The 25,778-nt window shown below is 40.8% G+C and overlaps 1 protein-coding gene across 1 annotated transcript; it reads left to right on the top strand.

The window, feature by feature from the left end:
- Window positions 1-11,869: 11,869 nt before the first annotated feature.
- On the top strand, window positions 11,870-22,768 carry LOC130430244 (polyunsaturated fatty acid 5-lipoxygenase-like). Its single transcript, XM_056759280.1, has 9 exons — window positions 11,870-12,034; window positions 12,559-12,690; window positions 12,810-13,007; window positions 13,674-13,760; window positions 15,667-15,836; window positions 15,940-16,061; window positions 16,206-16,306; window positions 16,387-16,557; window positions 22,589-22,768. Exons 1-9 carry the CDS (start codon window positions 11,870-11,872, stop codon window positions 22,766-22,768), a joined length of 1,326 nt encoding a protein of 441 aa, XP_056615258.1.
- The last annotated feature ends 3,010 nt before the right edge of the window (window positions 22,769-25,778 follow it).

The following is a 25,778-nucleotide window of genomic DNA, read 5'->3' as shown; positions in this document are numbered from 1 at the left end:
AGTATTTGCATACTGTTGCATTCTTGCGACAATTGGCCAGTTTTTTTACTGCCGTTATCCAATAAGACTTCAGGAAAAGTGAAAAAGGGGAGGAGTTTCATATGCGGTTTCTCCGCAATGTCTCTTTCCCGCTTCTCAGGTAACCGAAGTTACGAAAGTAACCGGAGACGTTTTCCCCGCGGTTTTAGAAGCTAGACCCCTCTCAGACGCACTGCTGCTATAGCCATTCATTCATTCATTTGGCTTGTTTTCTTACAGGCGTTCATTTTATTTACCAAAAACAAAAGTTGCATATGTTATCAAATTTATTTATGGTTTACTGGGAGATATATGGAAAAATATGGAAAACCAACATTACAAAACATTGTTTTTTGAGATGTCTATTTATTATCAAGGTCTGATATATGTTAGACAAATCAGCATAAAGGGAGCGCTAAATATCTAACTTCTGGTCTCCGCAACTGTTCTGTTTAGTGATTTGAGCTAGAGCAGAGGTGGGCAAACTACTGCCCGCGGCCCCAAATCTGGCCAATTTAAAATTTAAATGAGATCAAATATTTACTGCATTTTAAAAGCCATAAATTCAATATTGAGCGAAATTCTAAATGAACAGTCCCATTTTACCATGTGGCCCATTGGGATTAATTGGACACCCCTGAATTAGAGGAATATTTGAAAAAATGTCAAGATTAAAAATGATGTATCCTGTAAATTATTATAATAATGTGTCTTATGACAGTGTGCAAATGTTTTGCCTTATTTTCAATACAAAAGTGTTTATAAAACACAGGTTAGAAGGAATTGCATCCACATACACTACAGTAGTTAAATTTCAGTTTGGAATAAATAAAAAAGATTTAATTTAATGTGCGATTAATATGTGGCCCTTCACAAGGTGTCAGGATCCCAGTCTTTGTCATGGTCTTGTGTGTGTTTGTTTTGTCATTTCGTGGAGAATCGTTCTATTATCCTCCACGTGTTTGGTGTCTACATCACTGGCCCCGCCCCCCTGTCTCCTCATCAGGCTTTCCCCTCACCGGGTTTCCATCACCTCATCACCCACACTCCTGTAGCTTGTCCCCATTAGTACTCTCCCCTGGTTTCTCATTATTTACTGTCTTATTATTATTTTCCGCTGATAGTTTCCCTCTATTTAAATCCCTTTTGTGCTCTCGTCCAGCGTCAGACCGTTGCGTGTTATATGCCAGTTCTGACTGTCAGTCTAGCGTGTCTAGAACTGTTAAAGTCTTGTTAGATTATCATAGTTATTCTATAGTTCCGCTTCTCGGATTCATCACAGCTCCAGTGTTTTTGTCTCGTTATTATTTTCTACCTATACCTCCTAATGTTCTCTGGCGCTCCGGATCTCTGTTCTTCCCACTACCAGCACCTCTCCACTAAGGAACGTCAGGCGCGTCTGGATTCATCCGGCGGGTCGAGACTCCTCCCCGCTGAGCGTTCGCTCCTGGAGGACTCAAGAGATCCAGTTCGGATTATTCTCAGATTCTTACCGTGAGTGCCGGTGGGTAGAGGCTTCTCCCCACGCACTCGCGAAGAGACACAGTCCTAGATTCTCCTCTTCTTTTTTTGTGGACTGTACCAAATAAACAGATTTCCTGCAATTGAGTCTCCGACCCTCTATTTTCACTACAAGTCATGACACAAGGAGTCCAAAACTTGATGTGGCCCTCACAGGTGAAAAGTTTGCCCATCCCCTGAGCTAGACTATTGACCAGACAAGCGTTTAACCTACTTCCGGTTTGTACACGTCACGCTGTGAAATACGTCTATGCGCAAATAGGTCAGACGCTGCTGGAGCAAAACTGTCATGCAGAGTGATGACACTTCAATCTGAGGATGACTAAACTGATAAAAAGATTAAAGATTGAATGATATTACATTCCAAGAGAACATGTAAAAAGCCACAAGTGCATCAGCAAAAACACTCGAAGCATCGTATGCTGTGTCTTTAATTTTGGCGAAAGCTAAAAACCCATTTAGCCTGGATGAGGAATTGATAATTCCTGCTGGAGCTATGCTCGCTCAGACCATAATGGATAAAACCGCAGCAGACAAGATCAAAACTGTACCTCTGTCACATGACACAGTTTCGCATAGAATTGACAAGATGGTGACTGATATGTAACAACTGGTGGATAAACTCAGGGCTGGTGAATCATTTTCACTTCAATCTGCAAGGCAGGGACACTACAAGTTGGTCACGCTACCTGTTCACCTGAGGAAGGAGCTATTGGATTTATCCACAGACCATGGGTCGGAGACTACTTTTGAAAACTCTTCCCTGACAGAGTTTTGGGTGTGTGTGAGGGGAGAACATGCTTTGGAACACCTACTCCCATTTGGCTCTACCTATCTCTGTGAAACCTCATTTTCAGCAATGACTCATATAAAAACGAAACAAAGAAACAGACTTTGCCTTGAAAATAGTCTGATAACAGCAGTAGCTTCCCTTCCACCATGAAATGTAATGATCTAAAGAGAAGGACAGGCCCATGTATCCCATTGAAAGGCTCACTGACAAATTGACTCAAATAGGCACTCTAGACTTGTGTTAAGACATTTATGAAAACTAAACTGTTAGTTAAAACACACTAAAACTTAGTTGAAACTGTCCAGAGATCAATACAAACATGGTTCTTTTTTTATTTCTTGATTTACAGTTAAATAAGTTATGGACACTGGTTTATGAGTTCATTTTCAGATCAACACCCCCTTCAAGTTCCTGTGGATCCAAACCTTGGCAGACCTATCCTGGACGACCAACAGTTCCAGCCTGGTCAAGAAGGCTCACCAACGCCTTTTCTTTCTATGAACACTGAAGCAGAACCAGCTGTCCTCTGCAATCCTGGTGAAGTTCTGTCGCTAGGGAATAGAGAGCAACCAACTGTATGGTAGGTATGATAGCTGCTCAATTGCATAGTGCAATGCACTGATCATCGGCCAGCACATCACAGAGATTCCACTTCCATCCATTGAGGACATCCAGAAGAAATGCTGTCTCCGTTGAGCTTGCAGCAGTCTATGGGACTCCTCTCATCTCACACAGACTGTTTTCTCTCCTGCCCAGGACCAGCAGACTGAAGAAGCTTTTTCCCAGAGCTGTCCCTTTACTGAATTCTGCCCCCACTGCCCTGATATACCGCTGCACTTTTTTCTCCCCCCTAACTAACTGCACACATGGCTAAAGTTTTGTTATTTGCACTACTGGACTGTTCAGTACTCTACTGGACTGTCTACACATTACATTTTTGTTCATTTGCACTACCGGTCAGCTCTTTTGCACTTCTTCCACTGCACTGTTTCTTGGATAGCTTCTGTCCATAATTTATTGCACTACTGAATTGCACTAATACTCACCATAGCCTGACTTATCGTTGTATATACCCATCTGTATATTTCTGTTTATAGTTATAGCCATCTGTATATTATGTTTATTGTACATACCCATTTGTAAACTACTTCATAATACAGATTATTTCCTATCCTGCACTTGCTGCTATTGCACTTCGGTTCAGACAAAACTACATTTCGTGACTTGTACATGTGTAGTGATAATAAAGTTGAATATAATCTAATCTAGTGGCGAAATGTCGTCAATGAAACATATCGAATAAGTAATGACGTAACGAAGCCTCGTTTGCTTAAAATCACGTGACTTAACCAGTTGATACGCATTTCATGGCACTGATTCAATACAAATGTTTCTATACGGGCATAGAGGTTTCATGAAGCCTGTTTCGAAAGTGCCAATCACTTTGTCTTAGAATGTTTGCTGCCTGCCTGATCTTTGCCTGTTTCTGGAACTCTGTAGATTAAAGTTTCATTTAGATCCAAAGCACTTCATGTCTCGGAGCAGTTTCATAACAGTGTGTCGCTTTGATCAACTTGCATTGTTCTTTAAATGTGCTGAATAAATGAACATTATGTTGTATTTTAATCATACTGAATACATTAACATTTACTAATATTTTTATGTTTTCTTTCATGCAGCCAGACCGCCGTACAAGGTGTTTTTGTATACTGGTTGTGAGAATGTAAGAAGTTTTTCCCTAACGCTGCTAACCTCGGGCAAAGTGAGCAGTGAGCGATTTCAAATGACAAAATCTTGGCTGTCTGCCACCATTTTTGGTGGTTTGGGAAGGGTAAGAATTTGATTATTTTAATATAATATATAAATATGGTTTTGTCTGAAATTGTTGTGTTTTGTTTGAGCACATATATATGTATATGAGTATATATATGTGTGTATATATATATATATGTTTATGCGTATATACATGTTATGGCAAGCTGTTCAGGAAATTAAAGTATTTATAAAATGATTGGTTGAATATATGGATGAAAGTCTGTATAGATGGAATAAAACTAGAATTTATCAATTTACAGTATGAAACTATGGAATGAGAGTGTTAAATATATGGAATGAAACATGAAACAGAATATATTGAAGTAAAGTATGAATATATGGATTTAAACATTAATATATGGAATAAATAGACTAACTAAATAGAATGCAATTCAATTGAATGAAATGTGTGTGAATATATGGAATGAAACTGGAGAACAGGGGTCATCTTGGGTTTTTATTTGTGATTGTTCACATGTTTAACAATGGGTGAATCTGCGCGTAATCTAGTTGCAGAAATATAAAATAATAATAAATTCATTTACACGCTGGCGAATGTGTGTACAGGCCAAAATGCTGGCAACCGGACTCAATAAGCTTCTAACGACGAAAAAATACCTTTGCTATTTTATCGTGGTAGACTTAACACAGTAAATCTCACAGGCCAACAAGTACCCGCATGCCCAGCAACTGAAAGAAACATGTCTTACACTTCAACATCACAGGGACTACCCACAGGATCTCCTATCTACAATCTTCGCCTGCTGTTCAACATTTGAACAAACACAAAGAAAAACACAAGATGGTGGATTCTCAATGGTGTTCAGGTCAAGCGAGTTTGCTGGCCAATCAAGCACAGTAACATCATGGTCATTGAACCAGTTTGGTCGCCCAGAAGGAAGGTCTGTGGCGATGTGCAGTTCCCGCCGTAGCCGGGAGCTGCAGGGAGTCCTCAGCATCTGATGTCAGAAAGTTGCCACCCAATGTTGCAACTGCACTCTCATCCTTTGCATGATGAGGCGTGGTTCCGCTATGGGACAATCTGTGACACCCATAGACGACAGGTTCGTTGGTCCGTGACGGGACCCGGACGGTCCGTGGAAATGCTGAACAGATTTCCTTAAATCAGCAACGCCCGTCGCTGCTGCAAGAGGCTTGGTAGTGATCAGGAAGCAAACGGTTTTGTGGCCGTTTCCAAGCGAAAACGGCCAACTGTGACCGCAATACCATTAACACGAAGGCTACCTCAGCATGCTGGGGACCCAGACATGTGACTCAGATATCGTGCCTGTCTGGCTCGTGGATGAGGCGGTCGCACCTAAGACTACAGCAGCGAGGCTGGTCTGGTGACATAGGGACGCTGTTGGAGAATTTGCTCTTTTAGAAATATGCTCTGTGAAGACACCTCTGACCAGCTACTGAAACGCCCAGGGGAAGTCGCAAAATGCCAGAATGAGTTCCGCTGCTCTGCGTCGTAGATTAAGTTGGAAGAATCGAAGATCACTCTTTGTTCCAAAGAACAAAAAGGTGAATGAAGGGGCATTTACATGCCGTCCCATTCGCCAAGTTCATTGGCCTTTTCAAAGTATAATCGGAGATAATAGGTTCTCAAGTCAAACCCCATTCTGTCAGTCTCGTCACAACGTAGAGAGACCGTCAGAAAGGGAAGTAGGATTATTTTTATTTTTTTTACAGGAGATCATCTTTGACATCAGTTCGGAAAAGGACCTTGGAGAAATTACCCATGTGAAACTTGAGCTGGACAATTATTCATGGTTTTGTAGGTATATAAGAGTGAAAGCTCCCTCTGGAAAGTGGTTTGAGTTCCCCTGTTATCGCTGGTTGGACAAAAAGGAAGTGATTATCAGAGAGGGCAGTGGTATGTACAGACGCACTTTGTTCATTATCCAGTTGTTAATAAAGCATAACTGTTGTTGTTTTTGTTTTGTGTCTATTATGTATTTATTTGTGTGTTTACTTAGCTCGATTGCCTCAGGATGAATCTAAAAAAATTGGAACGGAAAGAGAAAACGAACTATCAGAAAGAAAGAAGTTTTTCAGGTTTGATGAAACGGTTCTAGTCTTGAACAAGATTCAATTGCTGTACTTTTAATGTTGTAGATGAATTTAAATGTTTTCTTATAAATATTTATTAAGCAGTAATGTTGGAGTGTATATTGTTAAAGATATCTATTTTGGATAAATGTGTTTTTTTAAATCTTTTACTTCAAGAATCCAGAAAATGTTGACCAAAATTCAGTTTGGCATCTTACGTATACATTAAAACTGCAAGCAGATATCATAGGGCCCTCGCTCTACGAAAAGTCAGGATCTTGCAATGTATAATTGCAAAAGTCTGAAGATCATAATTTCCAGCTATGCTTCGACCTGTTTGAATCTCTATGATGAGTTAACGTCTTTGATACGTATGTAACCTCAGTTCCCTGATGGAGGGAACAAGACGTTGTGTCGAGAACGACAGATGGGGTTCGCCCTTAAGAACCAATCAACTCTGACTACTAAAGAAAAGGCCAATGAAATTTGGCGAATGAAATCTGCATGCCGGGCTTCGCCCCCGGATATCAGTATAAAAGCATTCAGCATTCATTTACCTCTTGTTCTGAACAGCCTGAGAGCCTCTCACGACTGCAGCAGAATACGATACGTCTTTGTGGCATAAGGGACACAACGTCTCGTTCCCTCCATCAGGGAACTGAGGTTACATACGTAACCAAGACATTCCCTTTCTGTCGGTCTCTCGACGTTGTGTCGAGAACGACAGATGGGGTTACCTATGGAAAATGCCAGAACGCTGTATCACATCACAATCTCAGCGAAGCGACGGTAACAAGCTTAGGCGTGTCAGCTCGAAGCTTTGTGAAACTGTATCCTTCCAGTGTGGTGAACGGGGGTCCCAGAGCTTTCTTGGAGAAAGATGGGTACAGCCCTGACCGGGAAACTTTCACGGACGGGACCTTAGCTCTCTACTGGCGAGAGCCCGTCCGGCTCGGGCTTACACCGGGTGAGCGCAACTCTTAATCAAAGAAGCGCTGCAGAGGCCACCTCCTACCCGTGGGGAGGAATATGGTGGATATAAGTATGGTCTCGTCCTTGGAGGAGAACGCATGGAACGTGCGGACTGGGTAGTTAACCGCAATGTGGAGGTAACTTGCTTAGTGATGGATGGAATGCCTGTTCTTAACCAGTGTCTGGGTAAGAAGGAAGGTTGGTGAGGTACCAATTTTCTTAGCCATGTGTTTGGGCAAGAAGAAAAGGTAGAGAGCACACTGACCCAACCTATTGGAGGTTGGGAAGGTGGTTTCACAGGAATACGCCCCCCCGGATGCCAGTCCTACATGTCACCACGCAGGACTTGGGCTGACACCGGGTTTACGCCAAGGTTGTTAACCCTTGCAAAGGTGTTTGGGCGTAGCCCAACGCGCAGCTCTACAGATGTCTGCTAGAGAGGCACTTCTGCCAGTGCCCAGGAGGTGGCTAAACTCTGTGTGGAGTGAGCCCTCACTGCCAATGGGCATTGGAGAGTCTGAGATCGGAATGTCGTCGTAACGGCATCCACGACCCAGTGCGCCAGCCTCTGCTTGGAGACAGCCTTCCCCTTCTGCTGTCCTCCAACACAAACAAGGAGCTGGTCAGAGCTACTGAAGCGAGCGCCAACAGGAGGGACGTCTCACTCAGGTGAGGAAAATCGGAACCTCCGAGGGGCTCTCAAGAGGGTTTTGAGCGGAGATGAGGCGGATTCCGCCCTCTCGCGCCCATTAGGAACCTGGTGACCAGGTCGTGTTGCCCTCGAAACTTTCCATCAACTGAGTCGTGATGAGTGGCGATAGCGACTACATACACTTTCAGTGTGGAGGGGAGATGTTAGTCTCAAGTCTCGTGAGGACAACACAATCCTGATGAAGCACCTCAGTGGATCTTTCTCGTTGAGAAAGACACCAGGAAGAGAAGAGGCCCCGTCTAGAGGCGTGTAACCGCCTAGTAGATGGGGCCCTAGCCTGGGTGATGGTCTTTGCCGTAGAGGGGGAGTAGCCATCTCATGAACTTCTCGTCCTGTCTAGAGACCAGACAGGGGTGTTCCAGAGGTCTGATCTGGGATGCCAGAACGTGTCCTTGCCCTGAGAGAGCAGGTCCTCTGTCAGGGGAATGGTTCAAGGGGAGTCGCTGTGCAGAGCATCAACTCTGAAGCCAAGTGTGGTTAAACCAGTGCGGTGTAACCAATAACACTTGGTGCTCCTCTTCCCTGACCTTGCACAGTGTCTGTGCAAGGAGGCTCCTGGGGGGAGGAAGGTGTGCTTCCGCCCGTCCCGTGGTCAGCTGTGCGCCAGGGCATCTGTGTCGAGGGGGGCCTCGGTCAGGGAGTACCAAAGCAGACAATGGGTGGTGTCATGGGAGGCAAAGAGGTGCCTGTCCGAACAGCAGCCAAATGAGCTGGACCGTGGGTGGAGTCGCCACTCTCCGCAAGGCGTATTCTGACGAGAGAGCGCGTCGGCTGTCTGGTTCAGTTTGCCTGGGATGTGTGTGGCCCGCAGGGAGCGGATCACCTGCTAACTCCACAGGAGGAGGCGTCGGGCAAGTTGTGTTAGCTGCCGTGAGTGTACGCCACCCTGGTCCCGGAGGACCAACATGTGCTGGCCCTGCACTAGAGGCCGGCGCCTTCTCAGCGCAAGTAGCACAGCCCACAACTCTAGGCAATTGCATGCCAGCGCTGACGGGGGCCCGTCCAGCGCCCCGCTACTGCGTGCCCGTTGCACACTGCACCCCACCCCTGCAGCAAAACATCCGTCGTCACCACGACTTGCCTCGTAACCTGCCGAGGGGAACCCCCGCCCGGAGGAAAATCATGGAAGAGCAAAGGGTTACGGTGCGTCGGCAGCAGGGCGTCATCACCATGCGCCTGCTGCCGTTGTGCCACGCTATCCTCGCAACTCGACTCTGTAGCCAGTGTTGAAGCGGTCTCACGTGCATCAATCCCCGCGGGTATTATCCCCGCGGAGGATGCCATGTGTCCCAGGAGCCTCTGATCAGAGCCGTGGCTATGAAGGTTCGGGATAACCCGGGGGGATCTCGACGTAGTCCTTGGCTGCCCCACCAACGAGGGAAGTAAGTGAGCCGGAGCTGGTTTCACTGGAACGGTTCGTGAGTGGTGTGTTCCAAGTTTTACACAGCTCCTCATGCACTTGCGGTTGGCACCGCACTCCGACCTCAGGAACCACGCATCCCCGGGTTAGCATGGATTACCTCACTTCTGCTTCCTCCTGAACTCGACCGCTGGGGGTGGAGCTCGGATTCGTCAGAGTCGGATGCCAGTCTCCCTCCAATGCTGCGAGCGACATCTCATTTACGTCACACATCGTTTCCGAGTGTGTGCGTGAGGATCCGGACGGTATGCCACCGCCGGTTAGGGAACGTTTACAAGAGCAAATAGGGGTGCGATCGGCCCGTGAGCACTTGGCTGGCGGGCTTACGTTCGCAGAGTTCCCCATATCACTAACGCTGCTAACGTGGGTGGTCATGGGGCCGTAGCCACAGATGTCACAGCCCGGGTAGCAGACGAAATGGTGGCTGGTTCCCGTAGGAAGACAGCCACCCGTGACCGCAACTTATGAATGAAAATCTGCCCGCAGTGCGCGCAGATGTGTCAACGAACGCTGCTTCAGTGTGCTGGACGCCCACACACCTAATGCAGCGATCGTGTCAGTCCCCTGCCGCACCCAAGAGAACAGCGGGACATGTCGTTCTCGATGTGTGTGCGTGAGAATCCGGACGGTATGCCACCGCCGGTTGGGGAACGTTCAGAAAAGCGAATCGGGGTGCGATCGGCCCGTGAGCACTTAGCTGGCGGGTTTACGTTCGTAGAGTTCCCCATATCACTAACGCTGCTAACGTGGGTGGTCATCAGGGCCGTAGCCACAGATGTCACAGCCCTGGTAGCAAACGAAATGGTGGCTGGTTCCCGTAGGAAGACAGCCACACGTGACCGCAACTTATGAATGAAAATCTGCCCGCAGTGCGCGCAGATGTGTCAACGAGCTCTGCTTCAGCGTGCTGGACGCCCACACACCTAATGCAGCAATCGTGTCCATCCCCCTCCTCGATCTGGGTGCCGCACCCAAGAGAACAGCGAGACATGCCGCGCTGGAGAATGCTCAGTCAGTCCTGAAAAGGACTTTTTAGAGAAAATCTCTAACACCTCTGGAACCGCCGAGACGCCCAGGGGAAGGTCGTGCAGGAAGGGACGATCCGCTGTAACACGTCGTAGCACCAGCAGTGTAGTTGTAGAGGATTGTGAATCCTGAGTTGTACTCATGAGCGATGGCTCTGAAGAACAAAAGGTAAATGAATGCTGCACGCTGGCTTCCTTTCATACCGGATATCCGGGGCGGACCCCGGCATGCAAATTTCATTTGCCAAATTTCATTGGCCTTTTCTTTAGTAGTCAGAGTTGATTGGTTCTCAAGGGCGAACCCCATCTGTCGTTCTCGACACAACATCGAGAGACCGACAGAAAGGGAATCACAGTTTAAAACATGCCACTTCCTGTTTCCTGCAGTTGACCATATAACTGTTTCTGAATATAACCATTTAGATGTGGGCCTGTTGGACGACTTCCTGTTCAAGGCAAAACAGAAAATTTTAGCAGGCCACCAGGGTCACGTCCCCCAATGAAAAGTCAAAATCCTTAAGATGAGAATGCCATGAATATGATGTTGATCGGATAAAAGTTTTTCTCGATTGCTTAGACACATTTCTTGTAATGATGGCTTGTATTCTCAAAACAGTAAACTAAAATCCATATCATATCACCCAATTCTCCAAACATCCTATTTTCAGGTCAAAATGAACACTTCCCCTTTAATAAGTTTAAACGTGTAATTTGGCGAGCCTTTTGGCCAAGGATTCTGTTAATACCAAAGGAAGTTTGCCATTGTAAATGCCAATGTTCCGATATAATTTCCCAAAGAGGACCAATAAACATCTTATTTACTAATTTATCAACTAACTGGCTTTTCCTTCATAAATCTTTTTTTTTTATCTTGTGTTAATTCTTTTTGTGATTGTACAAGTAAATAAAGTTTTTCCCTGTAGCTCAGTGGTAAGAGCAGTGATTTAATAAGCGCAAGGTTGTGGGTTCGATCCCAGGGGGTTGTATATAAATGTATAGAATATTGCAATCTAAGTCGCTTTGGACAAAAGCATCTGCCAGAAGCATAAATGTAAATGTAATGTCATGTTAAATTTTTCTTGTTCAAGATGGAAAGAAGAGCAAGAGGGCTTCCCTCAGATCATTGAAACCAAACTGGATCAACTGCCTTCTGACGTTCAGTTTGATAAAGAAAAACAATCTGACTTTTTCTGGAATTTCGGTGGAGTGTACGTTTGGGCAAATGTGTAATGGCCACAGTGCTCGTTTATTTTGTAATGATTTTTTCCAAAATGTGTAAAATCACAGTATATATTCTGTTTCAGATTTGTTACATCATATTTGGACAAATTTAAACGTTGGTTTCAATCCTGGGAGCATATAGCAGATTTTGCAAAGATATTTGAAAATGTTCACTTCAAGGAGACTCATCTAGGTTTGGATTGTTTCTTTATCAAGAGTGATTGTGGAAAACTAACGATGTGGGGCCATTTTTCACACGTGTAAAACCTTTGACGCTTGATTCAGTTTTCTTCTTTTAAAACCGGACAGAGAGTGTGATGGAAAACTGGACTACAGATAACATGTTTGGCTATCAATATTTGAATGGCTGCAATCCTGTCATGATCAGGAAGTGCGTGAATCTTCCAGCGAAATTTCCAGTCAGACATGAGATGGTGGAGGGCTCTCTGCAGAGAGGTCTTACCTTACAACAGGAATTAGAGGTCAGAAACTTGTAAATAACTAGAACAGCCGGTCAGTTATCACTTCCAAGACTTGCTTGATGCATTGTTACATCCTTTACATCATTTAGTAAATTACTCTCTACAATGTTATTTTAACTTACAAACCATTTGTTTCAAACTGTAACACATTAATAACAAATCTCATATAATATTTAAACTGGACTACCACCACTTGACAGCATATTCGGTCATTCTGCTAGCTCAGGTGCCTTATACACACATTATATTGCTACTATGTAGTTACATGTATAAAGTTTTACTTTAACTTTGTCACTTGTTGTATGTATAGAAAATGTCTATTGTCAGAACTGTGTTTTTGTACAATATGTGTATTGTATTTAGTGTCCTGTAATTGTTAGTACTGCTATATTGGCCAGAATTGCACACAAGCTTCTCACCTACTGTTGCACTTGTGCATATGGAAGTGTGACAATAAAGGTGATTTGACTTGATACACTAACATACATAGGTGTTCACTTTATAAAATAGCTCTGTGATTCTAGGCAGGAAACATCTACATAGCGGATTATGAAATCTTGGATGGATTGGATAAGACCCCCAAGTACTATTTGACTGCACCCATCTGCCTACTGTACAACAACAGACTGAAGCAAATTGTGCCAATTGCCATTCAGGTATGTGTCCCATAAAGAATCAGTGTGAACTGAAAAAAGGAATGAACTGAAAGTTAAAGTGAGGAAATTTGCTCAGGAATATGTGTTGTTTGACCAAAATGTATGCTTGGCTGAAACAGCTCAGTCAAAAACCAGGGAGCCCAATCTTTCTCCCAAATGACGATGGTTACGTTTGGATGCTTGCCAAGATGTGGGTAAAGTCTTCAGACTTTAATGTACACCAGCTGGTCACACACCTTCTTAAGACACATCTGATGTCAGAGGTTTTTGAAGTAGCCATGTACAGACAGCTCTCTCCAGTCCACCCTGCATACAAGGTATGTGTTGTTCTCATACACAGTCATGTTATGTTGGTTAAGTGCAAAACTGAAAATTGTGTTATTCATCCTGTATGACCTGGTTCTGGAGGTTCCTCATCCCTGCACATTTTTATACCTTCCTTATTAGACACACCCGATTCAAGTTAGATAAGGGATATATCAGGATGTGTAGTGCTGGGGGTCCTTCAGGACCGCTTCGATAACTAAGAAACCCTGCCCTAGTGCACACATTGGGGAACCAATACCCACTCCACCATGGCTTATCGTCTGCCAGTAGCATTGACCTTTGAATATAATAACACTGATAAAATGGAAGAGGGGCTTGTGCACAATGATTCTTATATTGAGAGGAAGCCCAACATCATTCTTATATTGTGGAAACTACAGCTCAAAAGCTGAGGCACAGCACAGCCGAAAAAATTAACACTGAACACAAGGAGTGATTGGCATGCTCAGCCCTTTTGTATTTGCAGTTGCACCAGTAGTGACATCACTGGCTGTTACCAGTCAATGTCAAGTTCATCAAGTTTGTGATAAAACACACACAAGTCATTCCAGATGCATTCCCCAATGTGTCCTCTGTTTTTTTGTTTGAGGTTAGGCTTCCCGAATACATTTTTATGATGTAATGCACATGTTCAATGAATTCTTTGCTTCTTACAGTTACTGGCACCTCATGTCCGTTTCACAATTGCAATCAATACAGAGGCCCGTAAAAGACTCATCAATGAAGACGGGGTCTTTTGCCAGGTAGATTTGCATCTAATTTAATATATCCACATATAAACAGCATCTTGTTTGGATCCAAAGCAATTCTGTTCATATGTGATTATATCGTCTTTGTCTGGCAAGGCATCATTTCTGTCCTTGACATAGGTTTAAAGGTGAACACAGTGTTAACAGCATTATGAGTTGATCCTAGAGATCAATGGTTCTACGATAAACTTGCCAATCGCATTTCTTAACTAAGGGGAGGGCAGCACACAAAACTGTTCCCTTACATCAACAAAATATCTTGACTCTGACAAACTGATCCGAATCAAAGCAACCTGCTCGGGGGTTTTCTTTAAACTATCTTTCCCTCCAACGTCCCTCTGCTGGATAGCCTTCATAGTGTTGTGGGTCCTAGGGTTTCTAGGCTAAAAGCCTTCTCCATACCGCGTCTTCTAACGTGCCTTCGCTGGATAGTATTTATAATGCTAACTCGGGTCCTAGCTCCTGCATGACTTTTATCCTTCCTTTTATACTTAAAATCCACAGACCTTTTATGTAATACATAAGACATCGGTATTTCTACAGTCTTTCTAATAGGGATTTCACGGGACCATAAACATATCGTACGATACTATACCTTATAAAGTACCACAATAACACGTAGTATTGCAATGCTGTGTCATGTTCAAAATTAAAATCTACAAAATAAACAAAAACTATTTAATACACAGATCTAGATGAAATATCTTGTATTTAGTGAACTGTATTATACTGTCCACTACAATATTTTCTGGTGTTAACTGTAGAAATTGGATAAGTTTTAGCAAATACTGTAGTATACTATAATATTTACTTTGTTAAGATTTAAAAACACAAGTGTCTAGTAATTTTAGCAACGTTTACTGTAGTAACTACTAAATAATTAATGTTTTTACAATGAAACTTATTCAATAAATGTGCGACAAATTATATTTATAGCATTGCTTATAAAGGAAAATGTTAGGTTTACTTTACATGTGACTAAAACGCCCAGTAGGTGGCCCCAATTTTTTATGTCAGTGAATTATTCAACCAACTGGTTCAACATCAGATCCATTCAAGAACGAAGCAATTGTCTTGATGAATGACTCACTGAATCATTATCTCATCCGGGTCATTCAAAACACAGATTCATTTAGGAGAGAAACACAGCAAAAATACAGATGAAAGTGTTCAAATGAATGTTTATGCGCATATGCAACATTAGTGACGGCACTACGCAAGGAGCATTGCAGGAATTTAGAAGCTTTAGCGTCGTGATTCTACCGTACAGCACTGGTACACCGTGCAAGCGTACTTTCTAATGGCCGCTTACTCTTTTCCTTCCATCAACATGAGCAGTCATGCCCCTTACTGCGGATTTGCTCAAAGTTTGTTTTTGTACTCGCCCCGACTCAAAATATTCTCAAACGCTTTTGAAAAAATACTAACCTTGCCTTTAACATTGTCTTGCCATTCATCATTTTTGAGAGAGAAGCGTTAAAACCAATATAAAAGAACTATAAACTATCAAACGAAAATAAATAAAAGCAAATTGTTTAGGGTTGTTTGATGCAAATTAGAGCCTCAATACAAATTACAATTGAACAGAGCAGATTATAAAGTACAAAATGAGCAGGTAGTGGTGCAACTGGAAATGACATTACATCTTAATGTTCGGGAGTGAAAAACTCACTCGCTCATCCGCAGTGTTGCGCAGGCGCTGCAGGTAAACACACATAAAGACGTGTTCTAAAAGTTGATTAGTAATTCAATTTGTTGAAGTGATATGTATTTTTGTGTTTATCCTTTTCAATACAATACAACAGCATTAGTAGCACACAACACCATTCTTTTATCTCAGTTTGGCTTCTTAAGACTTCTTAATATTTAGACAATTAATGACTGAATTATCTGTATCCAGATTAGTAGTTTAAGTGCTGCTGGGATTAATGAATTAATGAAGAGGGCCACGAAGACTTTTACCTTCAAGTCCCTGTGTTTCCCTGAGGCCATAAAAGAGCGAGGAATGGAAGATGCCCCCAAATACTATTATAGAGATGATGGAATGAAGGTCTGGGAGGCCATTAACTGGTAGGTGGTTGGGTAACAATGGTTCAGATTCTGTACTACTAGTGCAAAAATACAAATTAGCCCAATGAACATGTTTGGCATCATTTTATGGATCTTCCTGTAGGTTTGTTTCTGAAGTGATTGAAATCTACTATGACAGCGACGAGGCGGTTCAAAAAGATGTGGAGATTCAAGAATTTGTTAAGGACGTTTCCAAATATGGCATGCAGGACACCAAGGGTGAAAGTGAGTACAGGTTCATCTTTAGCAGAACGACCCTGTATGTTAATCTGAACTAGCAATCCATTTTTATATATTCTAAATGTATGCTTGTGCATTAAATCAACTTTAATTGAAGACAAGATAAAAGCAAATCGTCACCGTTTACAGAGTTTCCACAGTCTCTGAAAACTCGTGAGGAGCTGTCTAAATACCTGACTGCAGTGATATTCAATGCTTCAGCACAGCATGCTGCCGTCAATTTTGGACAGGTGAGATAACAAATTTACAGATTATTCTATGCCCGGCAAAATTCTGCATGATATTTAAAGAGTAAACTTCTGCGTTCTAGTTAGACTGGCATGCCTGGATCCCCAACAGTCCTCCCAATATGCGCAAGCAGCCTCCACAAAATAAGGACTTTGTGAATTTGGAATATATCATGGATACTTTGCCTGACCGTGATTGTTCCATTAATGTTCTCGGAACAGCTTGGGGGCTCAGTCGGTTCCAGGAAAATGAGGTTTGACATCTGATTTTACTTTCCATTTTAAATTGTAGAGGACATGGCAGCAGCCTCTTTCAAATCACATGAAAACACAGAAGGGCAAATATCATTTTAAAATGCATGTTGGTTCAAATACATTTAAAATGATACTAATAGCTGAAGATTATTTTCTTGCTACAGTTCAATTTTGTTTTACTTATATCGCGCCATATTCAGAATTTTGCATTGTTGCAAAGTTGTTAACATACAATGTTGGTTACTGTTAGAGTACGGAGAAGGACGCGCCAGGTTGCGGCGGGGCAAGATGTGCTTGATTGCCTCCGTCTGCTTCTTTACTACTTTACAAAGAACTGCTATTAGAATTCCTTGATGGTGTCGCGAACAGGCCACCTTGCATGATGCGCGGATCGAGAAAGCATTCCTTCTCAGCATCTCTCATCTACGCTAGGTTGTGGCATAGGTGTCTCAACAGTGTAGACATCATAAGACCCAGCGCTCGCCGTAACCTTAGTCCTACGTAACCGCCGGGTAGCACTTTCCCTCTTCGAGCTGCTTCAATGCCTTGGCCTGTTGGACTTGCAGGATGGCCATGGCATGAAGTTCGGTGGCAGCTTGATCCGCAGCAGTGTAAGCTTTTTACACCAGAGATGAAGAAAATGTGCACGCTTTGGAAGGGACCCTTGGTCGCTCCCTTCAGCTGGCGGTCATCTGCGGGCACATATGTTCCGCAACAGCACGCTCAGCCTGGGGAACATCAACGTATCCCTTAGCTGCTTTGTGTCGAGGGAAGTCAGGGTGATTTCGCCGTGAAAAAAGGGGGTGTTCCAGGTCTTTGTGAGCTCTCTGGGCAATTCTGGGAAAAAAGGTACCTAGCAGAATTGGTTTGCCACCTCGCTCTGTATCCAGGTACCAATAGTCCAGCCGTGTTGAATATTACATTTTACATTTCTTAGCACACCAAGGTGAATAGAAACATGCTGTTGTCCAGTGATGATGTCTTGTTTCACAGGAGTATAAATATTAGTACCACAAAGCCCAAACCCCCTTAATCATTCATCGCAATGGGTAAAACCAAATTATATACACTGAACGAAATTATAAACACAAAACTTTAGTTTTAGCCCCCATTTTTCATGAACTGAACTCAAAGATCTTAGACTTTATCTATGTACACAAAAGGCCAATGTCTCTCTAATTTTGTTGGCAAATCTGTCTAAATCTATGTTATTGAGCTCTTTGCGGAGATAATCCATTCACCTCATTTATGACTGGTTTTGTGCTCCAGGGTCACATATGTATTAGGCATGTGATGGTGAGAATATTTTCCATCAGCGTGTGAGATCATACACATTTTACATTGTATCAGCTCACTTTTGAATGAGTGGCTTTTCTGGGCAGCAATTGCTTGAATGGTGGGTTCATTATTACTCTCTCAAAAAAACTGAACTACACTCTCTAATACTAAGCAGAAGTTTAATTAACAAGATTAATAATGACTGTACACCAAATTGGCTTATAGGCTATCAAACAAATCATTTTTTTTTTCCAAAACGGTTAGGAATTAAAAAGAATGTTTAATATAAGACAGTTTAAGGCACAGAATACATGCTGCAATTAGAAATATGCTTGTTGTTTTTGTGACAAGACTGGTGTTAAACTATTGTTTTACATTATAAATTATAGAATAATACTAAAGTGTAAATCATTTTATATATTAAAATTATTAAAGCTGGGGCAACACATGCAGTTTCTGCATATGTCATGTTAATCTTTAGAACCTACACTGTAAGGCAAGGCAAGGCAAGGCAAGGCAAGGCAAGTTTATTTATATAGCACATTTCATACACAAGTGCAATTCAAAGTGCTTTACATAAAATGATTGACAGAAAGAAATAAAATGTATCTTTTAAGTGCAAATGATTTAAAATCGCAAAAACTTTAGATTTTTAAGAAACAGTAAAACAGCAATAAAATTTATTAAAAAATGTAAAAAGAATAACAGCAAAAAAAAAAATTAGAAATAAAAATGCAGTTGATGTTAACCAGCACAGTGCTCAGGTTGTGAATGCACAGCTAAACAAGTGTGTTTTTAATCTGGATTTAAAAGAAGCTTCTGTTGGTGAATGTCTGATGTCTTCTGGAAGCAGATTCCAGCTGCAGGTGGCGTAATGACTAAACGCTGACTCGCCCTGTTTTGAGTGAACCCTTGTTATCTCTAACTGACTTGATCCTGATGATCTGAGATGTCTGTTTGGTTTATATTCAATGAGCATATCTGACATGTATTTAGGTCCTGAACCATTGAGTGATTTATAGACAATTAATAATACTTTGAAGTTGATTTTAGAAGTAACTGGTAACCAGTGTAAGGACCTGAGGATTGGAGTGATATGCTCAGATTTTTTGGTTCTGGTCAGAATCCTGGCAGCAGCGTTCTGTATGAGCTGCAGCTGTCTGATGGTCTTTTTGGGAAGACCTGTAAAGAGTCCATTACAGTAATCCACCCTGCTGGTGATGAAAGCATGAACTAGTTTCTTTAAATCTTGGCTTGAGACAAAACATCTGATTCTGGCTATGTTTCTGAGATGGTAGTAGGCTGATCTGCTTATTGCTTTGACATGACTGCTGAAACTACCTTACTACCGTACTCTGTGTCTTTAGACCTCTTAAGTCAAGGTATTTATTTAACTTGTTAGTTTCATCCTTGTCACTAAAAACAAGGAGTTAAGTTTGTTTTTATTTAAATGAAGGAAGTTTTGACACATCCAGCTGTTAATTTCATCAATGAACTGTCAAACAGAGTCAATAGGCTTGTAGTCATTGGGTGAGAGGGCTAGATAGATCTGAGTGTCGTCTGCATAGCTGTGGTAGGCAATTTGGTACTTTTTAATTATTTGGCCATGTGGGAGCATATACAAGTTGAAGAGGAGCGGAGCAAGAATTGAGCCCTGTGGAACACCACAAGTCATGGGTGTCCAGTCAGATTTGTGGTTGCCTATGTTCACATAGTAACCTCTCCCTTTAAGGTATGACCCGAACCATTTAAGTACCAATCCAGAAAGCCCTACCCAGTTTTCCGGTCTATGTAGGAGTATGGTGTGATCTACCGTGTCAAAAGCAGCACTGAGATCTAATAAAACCAGAACTGATATTTTGCCTGAATCAGAATTCAATCGAATATCATTAATTATCTTTATGAGCACTGTCTCTGTGCTATGATGCTGACGGAAACCAGACTGGTAATTGTCCAGGTAGCCATTTAAGTTCAAGAATTTGGTCAGCTGATTGAAGACAACCTTTTCAATGATATTGCCTATAAAAGGAAGATTTGATATTGGTCTGTAGTTTGACAGTAAGGTTTTGTCTAGATTGCCCTTTTTTAGAAGAGGTTTGACAACTGCATTTTTTAGGGACTCTGGGAAAGTTCCTGAGAGCAGTGAGGTATTAACTATTTTTAGGAGATCTGCTTCCAAACAGTTAAACACTCTTTTGAAAAAGGATGTGGGAAGTGTGTCAAGGCTGCAAGTTGATGCCTTAAGATGCTGTACTGTTTCCTCCAGTGTTTTGAGATCAATTGTCTGAAACTCAGACAAAGTAACTAATTTCTGATGTACTGAAGTCAGACTGACCTGACTGGCGCATGGAGCTTTGGCGATTCCCATTCTGATATTACTGATCTTTTGAAGGAAAAATGTTGCAAACTCATTGCATTTGTCATCAGACAGCATTTCTCTCGGAACTTGACTAGGGGGATTTGTTAGTCTCTCTACAGTAGCAAAAAGGGTGCGAGTGTTATTTATTTTGGAGTTTATAATGTTAGAGAAAAAAGTTTGTCTAGCTTTGCCTAAGTCAACATTGAATGCATGCAGACTGTCTTTATAGATGTTATAGTGAACTTCAAGTTTAGTTTTTCGCCACATACGCTCAGCTTTTCTGCATGTTCTTTTCATGCTTTGTACTTCTGGTGTGTTTCTCCAGGGTGCTTTACGCCTGCCAGTTATCGCGTCGACCTTTACCGGAGTAATGGCATCGATTGCATTTTTGACTTTTGCATTAAAGCTATCGAGGAGAACATCCATTGAGTCTGCAGATATACTCGCTGACAAAGACATAGCATTCATAAATAGCTCACTGGTGTTCTCATTTATGAATCTCTTTTTTATAGAGACGGGTCTATCTTCAGTGGCAGGACTGATTGATATATCAAAGAAAATACAGAAATGATCAGACAGTGCCACATCTCTAATAATAGTGGATGAAATGTTTAGACTTTTGCTAATGAGCAGATCCAGAGTGTGTCCACGATTGTGTGTGGGACCGAGTACATGCTGGATCAGATCAAAAGTGTTTAAAACATTTAAAAGTTCATTTGCAGTGTTGTTTTCTGTCTTGTCTACATGAATATTAAAATCTCCAGCAATAACAAAGCAGTCAAATTCTGAGGAAATAGCTGATAGCAGTTCTGAAAAATCATCAAAAAAAACTGGGGAGTATTTGGGAGGTCTGTAAATAATTGTAAACAGAATGCGTGTTGCACCTTTTAAAGCAATACTCAAATATTCAAAGGACAGGTAGTCACCAAGTAAAACCTTCTTGCAGTCATAGAGATCTTTAAATAGAGCAGCTATTCCTCCACCTCTCCTTACAGCTCTGCAAACATTTATAAAAGTAAAGTTTGGGGGGGGGCCGATTCATTGAGAATTGTAGCACTACAACTATCATCTAACCAAGTTTCATTTAGAAACATGAAGTCCAGTTTGTTACTGGTGATGAGGTCATTGACCAAAAAGGATTTGTTTTTTAGTGAACAGATGTTTAAAAGTGCTAATTGAATAGTAACTGTTTTAGGTTTTTTACCCCTGTCATTCTCAGAATGATATCTAAAATGTATTAGATTAGATAGCTTTGCCATACGGCTGGAAAGGGCCTTAGTTTTGCGTTCACTTATCAGGACAGATGTAGGGAAAACTAAAGGAACACTGGGTTCCCACTTGTTCTACAAATATTTGAGATTGTTGCTGTTATCATAGCAGGGACCCAATTCATATCAGTTACCAGTGCTCTTTGCAGTCTTGTTTAGTCCATCTCCAGCAGATGGGGGTTTGTGTGATCCCTGTCGTTGTGGCAGAGGCCGGAGAGCTCTTTGAGGTTGACCCAGAGGCTTTAGTGGTTGTGGGGCCCGTCGCTTTTTAGTTGAAACCTGTGGACTCGCGACAATAGAGTGGGAGAGTTTTGTTCCAGCAAATACTAGTTCCTCCATTTTCTCTGAGAAGCTCAAAAGAGATGATGTGGTAGAGAGGGAGAAAGTGTGTAGTGAGAGGGGCTGTGAGTCTGGTGTTTCTGAAGACTGAAGTATGTTCAGTAAATAAATAAAATGGAGGAAGTTTAACCCATTGTCAGCAGGTAACATTCATCTTCTTAATTATTATCAATAATAAATAATCAAAAAATATAATTATACTTTACTTATTATTTCCAATTATTACTTGATCAGAGAAGGTTGAATTTACCTAAAAATGGTCAGACACCGAAGAACGAATAATTTATTATTTATTGAACGAGTCAAAATGATGATTTGAATCTCTTGATTCCCACCTTGAAGTTGATGCATGCGCACAGTTCTATGGCTAATATTTTAGGGTACATTTTACTTCATATTGTAATGTTGTCATTATTAATGTAAAGAAATGGGAAGAATGCACTCATTTATAAACATTTTACTGTAACTAATATCCTTACGTTTTATGTGTTGTTTTTATCACCCTCCAGAACCAAATTTAGGGTATGTTTGCCATTATTACTCTAAAAAAATAGGTAGTGCATGTACCCATTCTTATTTATTAAGTTTACTAACCAATACACATTGAGTCACGTCTACCTGATTTGAATGTTTTTTATACTACTCTGGCGAATAGTTAAGCTTGAGAAGCCAGCATGTTTAACAGTGTGAAGAAGACAGATCCATGAAACAGGATTGAACCCCACCATTAAATAAAGGATCAATTTATCTTGTAAAAATAATGATGTTCTTTTCTTTTCTCCGAAGCGGTTCTTGGGCATGTATCCAGATAGGCACTTTATAGAGGAACCAGTGAAGGAAGCCATTAAGACTTTCCGCATGAAACTAGATGACCTGACCGACAGCATCAAGTGCCGCAACAAAGGATTAACAATGAGTTATTCTTATTTGTCCCCAGACAAAATCCCCAACAGTGTTGCAATATAAGAAAATGTCGCCACATCTAACAGTAGCATTTATGGCCTGAATGCTTGATATAGAGAAGAACACCTCTGCTTACAATATGTAAAGGTGTCACAATTTTGGTTCTATGTTTTTTGGAACTGTTATGTTGAAGTGTGCTTTCCCCTTATTAGTTTCCATGATGTCACTGATTATTTCATACTGTACCGGTCTTTCATTTATACTTGTATTGAATCTCTGTGTTTCATTTGTCTTTTGATGGTCATCGTCTTTTGTTTGCTTCTGTGTTCTTGGTTCTGGTCTAGATCTAGTTTTTGCTGCATTTGGATCCTCTTTTCCTCATCCCTGCCCTTTTGTGACAAAAAGTTGTAGCAAAACACAGAGCATTGTGCCATTTCCAAAAAAATATGTTTGATATAGAGATATTATCTTAGGGGTAACTGTTGGTCCGGCTCATGGCAGGAAAGCAGAACGTTTATTTGGCCACGCTTTTAAAGAGCACACAAACTTCAGTTATAATCCATTCATCGTTCTTTCTATTCGTTTCTTTATTCATATAAACTTGCCTGATCAGATATCCATACTATGGTAACCATCGACACATCTTTTGATTGATTTATTTGTTTACATAGTCTTTTTACTCATGGGGTATGGTTTGTGTTTTAAATGATCATTTCACTACAGTTAAATGGAAAGCTTTCACATGTATTGATTTAGATTTCCTTGTGAAATATACGGGTTCAGTGGCTGTGTGACTTACAGTAGATGGTGGATGGAATAATAGTTTTAGTTTACAGTATATTCGGTATGAGGGAGGGATTTTTAGTGTCTTACCTTCAAGGTTAGCAAATGAAGATTTACATTCACATCATGGATAAGAAATATTTGTTTCATGAATGGTGTAAAGGAATTGTTTTTATATAACGTGTTTTAAACTATTTCTGACTACGCTTCAGATGGTTCTTAAATTGTGTTTTCTTTTATACCCTGGACTTCTCAAAATAAAAAGTAAAAATCATGTTTTCCATTACATAGTATCTCAATTGTTTTGCTTTGTTGTGTTCTCATTACAGTTGTTTTTTATAATCATAAGCATTTTTCCCTTAGCTAAGTCATCTGATAAATGCTACTGGGTCTTTACATGGTTTATTTTTTTAAATTTTATGGACTTCAACTTTATCACAATATTTTCTGATATTTATTGTAATAACAATATTGTGTTGATGACGTGGGCGTGAACTAGAGATGCACGGATGAGCTAAAATGTCAACCGCATCCGCTACTTCAAATAAATTATCCACCCGTCCGCATGTATAATTTTCTCTGATATAGATTTCCGCACCAGACCCGGACCCGATCATCACTTTAATTACTCAGTAAATTTTCTAGCACTGTCTTTGTCTGTAAATGCTTAAATCTAATCTTTCGATTTAGCACACACATGATGTACCATAAGAGGTACCAGTCTTATCGCTTTCATATACATACAGTGCGTCACAGTAGTTGTATATTTCAAACCCAGCACTTTATTCTACCTTGTTAAACACTTCGCTAAAACGCTCCCACACGGTACTTTTCTTTCCTACCTTTTGTTTGGTTTTCAATTCTCCCTTTTTAAATTTCTCTCGGATCTGTTTAGCCTCCTACGATGGCGTTTTAGTGCCACGTTAAAAATAAAAACAAATTCTCGAAATGTTACGAGAATAAAGTCGAAATGTTACGAGAATAAAGTCGAAATGTTACGAGAATAAAGTCGAAATGTTTCAAGAATAAAGTCGATATGTTTCGAGAATAAAGTGGAAATGTTACGAGAATAAAGTCGAAATGTTATGAGAATAAAGTCAAAATGTTACGAGAACAAAGTCGAAATGTTACGAGAATAAAGACGAAATGTTACGAGAATAAAGTCAAAATGTTACGAGAATAAAGTGGAAATGTTACGAGAATAAAGTCGAAATGTTATGAGAATAAAGTCGAAATGTTACGAGAATAAAGTCGAAATGTTACGAGAATAAAGTCGAAATGTTACGAGAATAAAGTCGAAATGTTACGAGAATAAAGTCGAAATGTTACGAGAATAAAGACGAAATGTTACGAGAATAAAGTCAAAATGTTACGAGAACAAAGTCGAAATGTTACGAGAATAAAGACGAAATGTTACGAGAATAAAGTCAAAATGTTACGAGAACAAAGTCGAAATGTTACGAGAATAAAGACGAAATGTTACGAGAATAAAGTCAAAATGTTACGAGAACAAAGTCGAAATGTTACGAGAATAAAGACGAAATGTTACGAGAATAAAGTCAAAATGTTACGAGAACAAAGTCGAAATGTTACGAGAATAAAGACGAAATGTTACGAGAATAAAGTCGAAATGTTTCAAGAATAAAGTCGAAATGTTACGAGAATAAAGACGAAATGTTACGAGAATAAAGTCGAAATGTTATGAGAATAAAGTCAAAATGTTACGAGAATAAAGTGGAAATGTTACGAGAATAAAGTCGAAATGTTACGAGAATAAAGTCGAAATGTTACGAGAATAAAGTCGAAATGTTTCAAGAATAAAGTCGATATGTTTCGAGAATAAAGTGGAAATGTTACGAGAATAAAGTCGAAATGTTATGAGAATAAAGTCAAAATGTTACGAGAACAAAGTCGAAATGTTACGAGAATAAAGACGAAATGTTACGAGAATAAACTCGAAATGTTTCAAGAATAAAGTCGAAATGTTTCGAGAATAAAGTCGAAATGTTACGAGAATAAAGTCGAAATGTTATGAGAATAAAGTGGAAATGTTACGAGAATAAAGTGGAAATGTTACGAGAATAAAGTCGAAATGTTATGAGAATAAAGTCGAAATGTTACGAGAATAAATTCGAAATGTTACGAGAATAAAGTCGAAATGTTTCGAGAATAATTAAAATTGTTACACTGTAAAATGTAATTAGTTGATCTTACTTAAAAAAAGCATGCAAACCGATTGCCTTATAAAAACTAAGTAAAGTGAAATGGTATTGTTGAGTTCAAGTAACTT

The sequence above is a fragment of the Triplophysa dalaica genome, chromosome 10 (assembly GCF_015846415.1).
Source record: "Triplophysa dalaica isolate WHDGS20190420 chromosome 10, ASM1584641v1, whole genome shotgun sequence".
Taxonomy (NCBI): Eukaryota; Metazoa; Chordata; class Actinopteri; order Cypriniformes; family Nemacheilidae; genus Triplophysa; species Triplophysa dalaica.
The sequence above is the reverse complement of the archived record's forward strand: the minus strand, read 5'-3'. Positions and strand labels throughout refer to the sequence as shown.

What these genes read in the sequence shown, in the direction of transcription:
- LOC130430244 (XM_056759280.1), top strand. Translation starts at nt 11,870, where the DNA reads ATGGAAAACTGGACTACAGATAACATGTTTGGCTATCAATATTTGAAT. An exon ending in CCTTACAACAGGAATTAGAG is followed by an intron (nt 12,035 to 12,558) that starts GTCAGAAACTTG and finishes CTGTGATTCTAG; the next exon opens with GCAGGAAACATCTACATAGC. An exon ending in AAGACGGGGTCTTTTGCCAG is followed by an intron (nt 13,761 to 15,666) that starts GTAGATTTGCAT and finishes ATCTGTATCCAG; the next exon opens with ATTAGTAGTTTAAGTGCTGC.